Below are 12,193 nucleotides of genomic sequence, written 5' to 3'. Positions count from 1 at the left end.
CTTCACCAGTCTCGTCCGGAGCGCTCTCGCAGCCACGCGTCACGCAGAAGTGCGAGCTGGTCAGCCAACACCCGACAAGAAGCTGCTCGATCTGCGTGACAAGAAAGACATCGCAGAACGCAGGGCGCTACGGACGGACAGACCGGAAGACTGGACGGTTTACAATCGGCTGGACGCGGCAGCAAGGCGGCACGCTAACAAGCTCTACCGCCGGCAGTGGGCTTCTCTGTGCAATACGATGGAGAAGGATCGCAGCTCCCGGCGGCTCTTCACCACCCTGCGGCGCATCACTACACCTCAGGCGAACCCTCAGCCCCTCGCCGCTCTCGCCATCTCAAGCGGCCAAACAACCCAACAACTAGCTGAGCAGTTCGCTGACCGGTTTGCGCCGCAATGCCCCGCGAGCACCGCTGCCATCGCAGCGACTACACCGAGCCCGAGCCCCGATGCCAATGTCGTTTCCTCCGCCCCGGACGACGGCCCGTGCAACGCGCTCTTCACAGCGGTGGAACTGAATAACGCCCTGCGCCGCTGCACCCGCCGCTCAGCGCCCGGGCCCGACGGGGTGACCTACCAGATGCTACGCAACCTGGACGCGGAGCAACGTCAAGTCCTTCTGCGGCAACTGAACCTGGTGTGGGAACGCGGGGAGCTACCGGAGGAGTGGCGCACAGCGGTCGTCTGCCCGCTACCGAAGCCAGGTCGCTCACCCACGGAGCTCAGCGGATATCGCCCTGTGGCGCTGACGTCGGCGGCCTGTAAGGTGATGGAGCATATGGCGCTCCAGCGGTTACACACGCGGGCCGCGGAGGCGGACTTGTTCGATGAGTGTCAGACAGGCTTTCGAGGGATGCGCTGCACGGCGGACTCAATCGCAGACGTGGTTTCTGCGCTCGAGCACGCCGTAGCGGCGCGGCAGGTCGCACTGCTGTTGCTGCTCGACGTGTCGAGTGCGTTTGACAACGTCCGCCGTGCGGTGATCCTCGCGAGGCTGGAAGAGGCAGGCGTGAACGGGCGCTTGTTGCGCTATGTGCAGGGCTTCCTCAACGCGCGCACTATTCGCGTGCGTGTAGGAGGGGCTCTCTCGCGCCCCCGTCCGGTGGATCTAGGCGTTCCGCAAGGATCGGTGTTGTCGCCGTTTCTATTCAATGTGGCGATGTCGGCGGTGCCGGGCTGTCTGCCCGCAGTCAACCGGCACCGTGTGTACATCTCCATGTACGCGGACGACATCGCACTGTGGTGCCTGGGGCCGCCGGGCGAGGCTCCCCGCGTCAGAGAGTGCCTTCAGGGGGCCCTTTGCGCGATAGACGCCCGGTTGCGTGATCTCGGTCTGGCGCTCTGCCCGGGCAAGTCCGCGGCCATGGCCTGCGGCGCTCGCAGGGGCTCCCGCCTTTCACCGCTAACGTTGGCTGGGATGCCGCTGCCGTGGAAAAGCTCCGTGCGGTACCTAGGCCTAGATATCGACCAGCGCCTCTCCTTCCGTCCCGCGGCGACCAGGGCATGCCAGCAGATGAAGAGCTCACCGCCCGGGGCCAGGGGATTTCCCAGAAGGCTGCGCTGCGCCTCTACAACGCAGCAGCCGTGGGGGCGATTCTCTACGCACTGCCACTCGTGACGGTGCGCAAACCATCGTGGAGAGCACTGGAGGTGCAGCATCGCAAAGCGCTGCGAACCTGCCTTGGCCTGCCGAGTAACTCTCAATGCGAAGCGACACTCGCCGAGGCAGGCGCGTGGCCACTGCAGCTACAGGCCACACAGCGAGCGCTGCACCACATCGACCGCCTTCACCGCGCACCAGACGGCGGCGAACTCCTGCAGCGCCTTCGGAACTTCCCACGCTCTAGAATGGGTGCGGCGTTGCAGGAGTATGACCAGCTGACGCGTGCCACGCCCCCCTACGGCCTCTGCTCCCCCTGGCCCCTCACGACGGAGGTACAGCGCGAGATCATCGGCATCGCGGGAAAACGCAGCACACCACTCTGTGCGGTGCAACAGCTAGCCAGAGCCGTCATACACGAGCAACTAAGCGACCACCTGCTTGTTTTCACTGACGGCTCCGTGGCGAGAGAAAGCTGCTCGCTCGCCGCAGCGGCCACCATCCCTGCCCTGCAGTTGCACCGCCAGCAAAGAGTGACACACCTGGGCTCTTCGACCACGGCGGAACTACTGGGCCTTCGCCTGGGCCTTGACCTATTGCTCACCATGGCTCCGCCACCTCCCAGGTGTGCACTGCTGTGTGACTCCCGCGCCGCCCTCAGCCGCCTGCAGACTCCCGGCCGTGGCACACCGCTGCTGTGCGCGATACGCGAGCGCCTCGAGCACCTCGCAGAACGAAAGTGCAGCATTCGCGCGCAGTGGGTGCCCGGCCATTGCGGCATACACGGCAATGAGCAAGCCGATGAACTCGCCACCGCCGCACATCAACTCCCTCCCAGCGACGAACTTCTCGCTCTGGAGGACGTGCGCGCGGTAATCTATGACCACCTCCGTCAGCAACACCCGGACCCACGCATCGCGCGAGGAGAGCGCATCCCTGCTGTCGGCGCGCGCTCATTGTCGCGCCTACAGCGTGCAATGCTCATCCGAGTGCGCGTCGGCTGCGTGTGGCCCGGGGTAAGACGGGTGCGCCACGGACTATCGTCGAGCGACGTGTGTGGTGATTGCGGTGCAGTGGAGACATTGGAGCACATGCTGCTTCGCTGTACCGCATCCGCAGAGCCACGTCGCGAGATGCTCGCGGCTTATAGGGCGCTCGGAATCATCCTGGACAGCATCGAGACGCTCCTGTGGCCGCGAGGCAGTGCGCGCACCCGTGACAGGGCAATGGTGAGCCTCTGTGCGTTCATCGAGCGGGCGGGCTTGAAGCCTCGCTTGCTCTTCGCCAGGTAGTGCGTGCGTGACCTGAACGCTCCGTGTGTGCTACCTTGGACGTATGCTGCCGGGCGCCCCACCCCGGCAGCTGGTGCATTGCGTCGCGCGCGCGATCTGTCTGCGACAGGACGCTACGTGCGCGCGACTATGTGTATATATTTTCTAAATAATTGCAGGGGCCGCTCGCGCGCTGGCATTCGTGGACAGTGCTCGGACACTTGCGCGCGAGCGATGCGAACTCGTTGACTGTCTTTACTCTGTAAATAATGTACAAAGCTCCCCTGTCCTTTCTTCCTATCGCTCCCCTCTCTACTTCCCCTTGCTATCCTCTCCCTATCCCCTTTTCCTTCCCGCCGGCCGCAGCTCAAGTGCTTCAGTTTTTTAGATAGCAGTTGCCGCGGCCGGCAACACTCTTTTTCTTCTTTTTGATTATTTAAAAAAATAATAAATCAACCACTACCATTCTGTACTAATTCTGCTCCAATAATTCTCAAGGCCGTTATACCATAATAATAATGGGTGCTGTAATTTTTTCAGCACTAGGGCTTTATAGATTGTTATAGTTAAAATGTAGCCATGCAATAGGTGCGCTGGAAATAATGGAGCACGCGCTTGTCGTTTACAACCTGACATACGCCACTGGCGTGCAACGTTAGCTGTTGTACGAGCTGCTAAACTATCAGAGTATGCTATTCCTTAGAACTCATAGCCTTGGTTTAAAGTGTATAACATTACGTTCCCTTCAACCTCATGATCCAGGCTTTGGAAACATTATTAAGGTCTCTCTCAAGCATCAAAAATGCCGAAAGGAATATTACCGCAATGTTCTGTAAGGTTTATTTATTTGAACAAAAAGGCCGCTGCTTTATAACTATTTTTCCAAGGAAAGATCTTGCCAGGTTCATCTAGAAAGCCACACGCAATCGTCTGGGGAACCGAAAAATGACGCAGTCGTCAGGGAAGAGTCTCATGGTGGAATCAAGAGCTTTTTTGCGTGCGCGTAATGCATACGAAGGAAGCCATTAAAGCCAAGGCGGGCACAGGTTCTTTTCTAATCTCTGTATTGGTCAATGTGCTCTTAATAGACATCGCAAATTAAAATTCATCTACCATCTTCATGGCAGTTGCCTTCCTTCAAGTGACGGCGTGTTAATATCAAAGGGTTTTTCATGATCGAGGCCCATTGGTATAAAGGTGTGCAGTAAGTGAACCCGCTTCGCTGAGACATCAACGTCTTTACGCTGAACTGCGGGCAACTTGAACGTGCAAAACAGCGGCTTTTGCTGTTAGCAAAGTCCCTCTTTCCTGCGTGCGAGATTTATCACATGCATGCGCTGTGCGCTTTTAAAAGAGTTCTTATAGCTGCATCCTTCCAAATACACATCTGCCTCTACGCTACGTGCAATAAAATCGTCGTGCCTTGCACTTTAACCTTCCTGTCACTTCTTATGGGAGGTCCCGTCACTTCTTATGGGAGGTCCCACTTCATCAGGCCCATGCGGCGCATCAATACATTCTGAGGTTTCACCTGGGTCCTGGCTGATGACTGGAGGCGTGGAGGAACCGGGTCCTTCCCAGGAGAACGGTGAGGTGTCTGCAACCTCTGCGAAGCAAAGAGTCCCATTTTATTTAGTTACTTTGTTGTCACATTCACATTTTCCGGCATTGAAGCAGAATTCAACACAAATTTGAGACACCCAAAGCGTGGAAAGGATCAGTTCTATAAATTTAAACAGTACCTTGCGACAGGCGGTTCCAGCCGCGAATAGTCGCAATAACATAACCAAATAGTGATAAACCACGTATTTAAATTATAGCTCTTGAATTATAGATAATTAATTGTTCCTTCTCTTCGATGTATATTTGAAGGCGCTCGACTTATTTTTCTCCATTCGTGTTTATTATTGGTACATAGTATACAACAACTTTGATAACTCATTCTTTCTCCAAATTCCTACCGCTGGAAGTTACGCTTAGCTGCAGACATGCTGAGTATGGTCCAGTAACGAATCTGGCTGTTCGTTTTTTATTGTTTAGTAGTCCAGAATCGTATCGACCTCATGAAACAGATGCATACAAACCATACGTAGCTAAATTTTACGTTCATTAATGTGCGTAGACATCACAAAGCATTTGGACGATATCCTCTTCATCTCAATGGAAAAGCAGCCGCCACTGCCATAATCGAATCCGTCTCCTCGAGGTCAGCAATCGAGCGCCCTTAGTACCGAGCCACCGCGAAAGGGACCCCCCTCCCCCCCCCCCCCCCTACAGAAATAAACAAACAAAAAAAGCTGCCGTGCCTACCATGTCACAAAATTGCCTAAGCAAACGCAAGTTAGGAGGGAGAAGACACCTAGATATATTAATTCCCAGACTCATTTTAAGGCAACAATTTTACTGCTATATGTACACCGGTGGCATAAACGTACTTTCTTCAAACAATGACGCGTTGTCTTTGAACACTCTACATCATTTTCGAACATCGTGTGCATCAAATTGTCCGAATAAGCTTTTTTTATGACTGCGTAATCACTGGCATTGTTAGTCACTCCAATTCAAAACAACACTGGCGAAGATGCGAAATAAAGACGTAATACAATCTAATTATCTGCAGAGAATGAAAATATAAGGGCGATCAATAAGATTAGTAGGGGAAAAAAATCGATGGTATTTTCTGGTTCTATTACCTTTTTACTTACCACTTCTATTCCAATTCCGACATTGTTCCAATTCCGATTTTAGTCTAAATTCTATTATATTCCAATTCTTGTTCTATTTCAGCTCCTATTCACTTCTAATTCTGATTCTGTTCTTATTCTAGTTGTGTTTGTAAGCGCTTCTTATATTCATTATTGCTGAAAGATACTTAGTCCTTTTTTGTTTCTTTTTTGCGGACTTTCCTAGCCCGACCTTTCCCTATCTGCCTTAAGAAGACCTTTCTCCCAACATGATTGGCAGCGAAGATAAAATCGACAGCTGCCAAGATTGCCAGGTGGAGTTTTCACACAGACGCCGGACAGAATTCCGCTTCACGGCCCTCCCAATGCAATCGCATTCGAACAAAAGGGGCTCAGAATAGAATAACCACTATTCATAACTACGGGACTCAAGGCAAATTCTGATGTACCGGGAGAGTGCAATATATTAGCCGAGGAGCTTAAAGGTATACTGAAAAAATATCCAAGAATATTGAGAAAGCACCACCATTTCATTCTTACGACACTAGTACAGACCCATAATTCGGGTTCGTTTTGAACAGATGGCTGTATTTTTGACGTTTTCTGAGCTGCCATCGGGTCAGAGGGGCTCCCGACTGTGAGCCGGCGAGTGTGACTTCACATCTACCTTCAGCAACGCCATGGCCCCCCAATCCTCCGCCGCCGCCCCCTCACCTGAGCTTGGTTGACCGCCTACACACAATGTAGGTTCCTCACGTCGCGCCGTGCACAGTGCTGCGAAGTGTGGAATGCTGCACACGAGAGAGGTCGAGGGGGGCGCGTACGGAGGGTGCGTATTGCGGACAAATGTTTGCGTGCTGGGAGGGAAGGATGAATTGTGCGCAGCAACACAAGCAGCAAAAAAAAACACATCAGTCCGTGCCCTTTGTGAGTGCCACGGGGGAAAGGAAAAATGAACAGGTGCGACCGATCGCGATGGGAGTGGCTAGGAAGACATGAGAGAGGCAGGTAGATGTGACGTGGTATCCGGTTTTGTCAGAGCTTCCACAGGAGGCTGCTAGGTGTGGCGATTTGAGAAATATTCATTAAAATACTTACTTTCCGCTCATTTCTGTTCATAAAGTGGATTGTTTTGTTAACTCCCAATGCGATAACTGCCATCTGCGCTGGAAATCTCGGCGGCAATTTTTTTATTCAGTATACCTTTGAGCTTTAATAAACAAAACTTTGAGAAACACTTTATCCATGATTGAGAGCGCTTCTGTAACTGCTACCTAAAATGAATTGACAATTACTATTTCAAATTAGAGACCGCCTCGAAGAAAGTGTTTTTCAAGGCGCATGCGCGGGTGTTACTCCCCGAGTGACGAAACGGTGGCGTTGAGAAGACTCCATGAGACCAGCTCGGAGTTCGCGGCACCAGAACCACCCAGGACACAGCGGGTCGCATATCGGCAGCACTAACTAATTCGCCGAACAGCGGACGCGCCTGTGTTTGTAAACATGCGGCGCCTTCGTGTTGGCGCCGAGGAGAAAGCGAACGTCTGATGCCTCATTCTCATAGCCGGTGCTAAACCACACGGCAGAAGGCGCGATGTTCGAACAGAAAGAGCGCCGGACGCTGTTAAACCTGTTCGGGCGGAGCATCGCTGCTCCCACGTGACGCTACGCCCGCGCTTTTTTTTTTTTCCCCTCAAGAAAAACAAAAGCGGAAGTGGCGGCTGCTCTCCCAGCAGCAGTGGAAGTCGTGTCCTCCGCGTCTGTGTGAAAAAAAAAAAAAAAAAAGCGATGCTGTCTCATGTGCGCTAGCAGCAGTTCGGAAAACGTGTTCTCATCTCAGCTTCGCTAACGGTGCAACCACCGCGAGTACTGCGCCAAAACAATTAGATATAATTATAGCCGGCTAATATTAAACCACCAGCATAACGAATGCTCACTGAAAATGACTGAAAATTGTATCCTTTATCAGTGACGCCGTTTACAAGTAACGTAAAAAGTAACGCAGCGCTCGTCTTATTGTCTTCGTCGCTGTCGTTTTTTCGCGCTGTTCTACATAGTGGATTACCAACGTGCCCAAGCTTCTGTTTTAACGTAAAACTAACTCATTGCTGCTGACAGTCGCGGGGGTCATAACGCAGTACTTTTTTTTTAATTCTGATTGCTTGATTAACTTTTCAAGACGCACTAGCTAGCTATCAAAATATTTGTTTCGGGGGCAAAATGTCGACTACAAAGCCTTAGTTCACCTGGGAATACTTGCCTGAAGAATTTGCAAAAAAAAAAAAAAAAATCCGCGTTCAGTATCATTCTCTAAGCTTCTAAAATGAGTCTATTGTCAAATAACAGTGCTATCTGTGCAAGCATTGTCCACCAGGTTGCTGCCGATACCACGACTTATGATATTAAGGTAGCGCTTAATATTTCACTCTCACCGGCAAGTGCAAATGCGACTTTAAAATCTATGGCTGCCTCTAGAAACCGCCATTCATGGTATTAAGGTAGCGCTTAATATTTCACTATCACCGGCAAGTGCAAGGCGGCTTCAGAAGCTATGGCTACCTCTTGAAACGCAGTTTCGTCACAACATTCGTAAAAGGAGTTCTCTGTTTTCCGGGCAGGTTTTTTGCGGCCTTTTCTTGTATTTCTTTTTCCCAATGATATGCTTCTTTTTTATTTTCCTTCCTAAGCCCTCCTTCCTTGATGAGGTTTTCTTGCCGCGCCATTTAACCGCTGCTTGCTTTTTTTCTCTTTTCTTTGTTCAATTTTCTCCTCTGTTCCTTTCCTTAACTCACTCATTACATCTTTCTTTACTTTCTGCACTGGTGCAGCAGTTGTTCTGACTTCTTCACCTGCTTAGCCAATAGGTTTTCCCTCCGTCCAGATCTTTACTGTCCCAAACCTGTTTGCCACGCCGTACTTGTTTTTGGTTTTGGTTGTATCTATATAATGGTTCTTAGCTCAACTTATGAGACACATGCTTTACATGTTTCAATTTGCTTGGATCGCCTCACGTTTGTGAGAAAACCCGCTAGCTGAACTGTTTGCAAAGAGGTACTGCGTAGCTCCTAAATGAAAGGTAGTGAAATTCCAAATTTGCTACTAGAGAATGGTGGTACTTGAGCGCCTCAGATAAAAATAAAATTTGTGTTTCTTATATTCCGCATTTAGTTTCGCGAGCTCTCGCTGCAGTTTGGAGTTGGAACTCCTTCTTATCTTTGCCCCAGTACAAACACCGAGCGTACTACGGAACAACAAATGGGTACGAATATATATCAAGCCAGTATCCAAGCTCAGCATAAATGCGCACGTCTTGTCAGCTGCGACCCCTGATATATTTGAAAATGAAATAAAACCGGCAATGAAAACAGAAAATGAAATGAAATTGCGGTAGCGCGCGCTTCGCGAGGCCCTAGACAGGATCGCAGCCCAAGCTTTTTTTTTTTCCTCTGCGCTCGCGCACCGCACCGCTGTCTGTATAAGTTCTTTTTTTTTCCTCTGCGCTCGCACACCGCAGTCTGTATGCGAGCCCGCGCGTGCCGCGCGGCCTTTTTGCCGGCACTCGCTTGGTCGTGACAGGCAAGCCCTGACGTCAGTGAGAGTAGCGATGCGCGCGCTTTCGTGGGGCGGAGACCGTCGCTCACCGGCCGCCGAGACCGTAGAGCAAGAGCTGACGGCGCCAGCCACCCGATTTCGGGAAGTAGCGGCACCAATAACTCCCATCCTGCGTCAAATGATGACGCGAAGGAGAAGAAAAAAAAACGGCTGTGAAAATGAGCCCTGACTCTGCTACCGGAGCAGACTCAATGCAATATGGGGGATCCTAAAGACATGACGCGCTGCAACTAAGACCCGTCTTGCGCATTTCGCCGATGTTTGCCTGATCCTCCTGATGAGCATGCCTGACATAGCATGGTGACTCGCCAGCAGTTTGTGGACGTCACGCGATAACATGACATGGTCGAATTGACAAGAGCTGTCAGCTCGGACAGACACGCTACTCCTAAGCCATGCAGGCACGTTTGGACAGCTTGGTTTTGTAGCTACGTCAGGTGGTCTCTCACACAGTATATTAGATAAATAATGTATGCGAAAAGGATCGCTTCAACCTGCTATCCCCTGGTCCACACAGCCCAGAGCGCAATATTGCAACCCTTATTCATGTAGAGTCAATAGGGAGCATTCGCCTGAGTGCCTGGATCTTGGGTGGCGAGCAGCACTTGACCCAGTTTGAAGCAAGAACACCAACATTTACATCAAAGGTCAGTTTATACTTGTAGATCTCGGCCTGCCGGGATACGGGGTTGCCACGAAGGTAGGAACAGATGTTCGAAAGCAGTAGACCCGACGAGTCGCGACTGTTTTCTCGGCGGCACTCAAATCAGCTTCGCGGGAAAGAAGAGCGAAGAAAAAGAGCGAAAATTGTGGGGGTTTAAGCATGAATTTGTGCTATAGTGACAGAGCGAAAGTTGTGAGTGTTGCAGCGATAGCCTCTGTAACACCGAGTTTTGGATCCGTGGTTATTTTTCATAATTTTTTTAACCCTTGGTTTGGGGAGAAGAAGGCGTGTTATACATTTGGATGGACACTACGGTAAGGTCATGTTTTCATTTCTTTTCTTGTAAATTGCAAATTGGTTTAAACGAAAAGAAAGCCGTAGTATGTCAGACTTCTCGCAGACATCTGAACGGCGCCGTGAGGGAAGGAAGGTGGGAACGGAAAGAGCGAAAGAGGCCCGTAGTGGAGGGCTGCGGAGTACGGGCTGATATCGCACAACACAGGGCTACTTCTCCGCTAATTTAGGTTTTTGGGGAAAGAAGGCGCAGTGTAGTATTGGGTGGACACCACGTAATCGTAGGCACCAACCCTTAATTAGGTAAAGGTCACTGGAAGGTCACATTTAGTGTCATGTGAAAGCCGTTTCTACCTCGCGTAGCGGAGCTTATGAGGAAAGGAAGGCGCAGTATACTTTTTGGTTGACACCACACAATCGTGCACACCCAGACTTAATTAAGGCAAGGTCACTTGAAGGTCAAATTTAGTGTCGCACGAAGACCTGTTCTACCTACCATAATGGAGCTTTTGGGGGAAAGACACAGTACTATTTTGATTTATACCTAGCAATCATGCACACCCAGACTTAAGTCAAGGTCACTTGGAGGCAAGGTCGGTAGCAGTAGTCGACGTACACGGGCGTACGCGCAACTCACTCACACTTTACACCAAGAAGCCATCGGTTGCTGAACAAGCAGCGATAGCACTAGCTCTAAAAGACTCGAACTTCACAACTGTATACAGCGACTCTAGAGCAGCCACTCGAGCTTTCGCCAAGGGCGGGATAGACAAGACGACGCTACGGATATTAGGCGGAAGTAACATCACCGGTCACTCCATCGTATGGCTCCCGGCACACATGGGCAGCTTAGGGGACGGCCTGCGGAATCTCAATGAGATCGCACACGAGGCGGCGCGAGGACTCATCGACCGCGTCCCTCCGGTTTCCCCTGCTACTCCACATATCGAGTACAGAGATCAATTATTCACGTACAACGAGCTCACTAAGCACTTTTATCTAGGCAGACGAGCATTTCCCCTCCCGGATAAGAAATTAACCCGCAGCCAATCAGTCACGTTACGCTTGCTCCAAACGAAATCATACCCCAACCCCTGGCGCATGAAGCACATCGACCCAGACTACGACGGACAACATGTGTGTGAACGGTGCAGTGATCGTGTAGACTTAAACCATATGCTGTGTGGTTGTGCATCGAGCGACGCCTACGCCAAGAACAAGGAACGTTGGGACAAAGTTTTAAAAAGTGCTTCCCTACATGATCAGCTTCGGGCGGTCCAGGAGGCCCGCGCGGCGGCGGAGAGCTTCGGGCTCTCTGTGCCGACGTGGGAGCTGCCCCCTACACCTGGCGCCTAGCCGAGTGTCCTCCAGGACCCCTACTGTGGGAAATAAAGTTTTACCAAACCAAACCAAACTTGAAGGACAAATTTAGTGCCAAGCGAAGACCGGTTCTACTAGCGTAGTGGAGCTTTTGGGCAAAGGAAGGCACAGTATACTTTTGGGTTGACACTACGCAATCGTGGACACCCAGACTTGTACCGCTGTCACACGGACATTTCGAAGGCCCTCGAACCTACTGTCTATTGACTCCAAGGCCTTCGAACGCTGTCACATGGGAATTTCCAATTGCCATTGAGTCGATAGTCTATCCAGTCAACAGAACAACTCAGAACTCTATCGAGATCTCGAAGGTCTTCGAACGTCGCTCAAGGTTGCTAGCGTTGACCGGAGGAACGCCACGCGCGCTCTCGCGCACAGCGCATTTACTACACAAAAATATGAACAAATGTTATTATTTCACATCTTAAATTTACGCGGTGAAGTATTAGTGTGCGCAATAATTTAAATATAGCACCGCTCTTTTTTGCTGCATTACATTTGTACTCTCTACAACTGTAACCTGCACCGCTGAGGAAAGCAAACAAAGAAAAGTCCGGCCGTATGAAAACATTAAAAAAACAAAGTTGTCCTTTAATAACTAAAAACCTGTAGTTAATAAAAACGATGAGAGTTATATTTTATTTTGCACTTTGTGGAAAGATTTCAGTTCTTCCAGCAAAACCGCAAGCAA

At 50.9% G+C, this 12,193-nt stretch overlaps 1 protein-coding gene across 1 annotated transcript in view; it reads right to left on the bottom strand.

The window, feature by feature from the left end:
- The window catches only part of LOC146206774 (uncharacterized), a 197,270-nt gene that overhangs the window by 97,496 nt on the left and 87,581 nt on the right, over positions 1–12,193 (bottom strand). The window contains exon 10 of the mRNA XM_084575576.1: positions 4,400–4,474. Within this exon, the coding sequence (XP_084431702.1) occupies positions 4,400–4,474 (75 nt within the window). The remainder of the gene's footprint in view (positions 1–4,399; positions 4,475–12,193) is intronic.

The sequence above is a fragment of the Amblyomma maculatum genome, chromosome 1, assembly GCF_055883805.1.
Source record: "Amblyomma maculatum isolate TAMU_Amacu chromosome 1, ASM5588380v1, whole genome shotgun sequence".
Classification (NCBI taxonomy): Eukaryota; Metazoa; Arthropoda; class Arachnida; order Ixodida; family Ixodidae; genus Amblyomma; species Amblyomma maculatum.
This window is presented reverse-complemented; position numbering and strand designations above follow the sequence as displayed.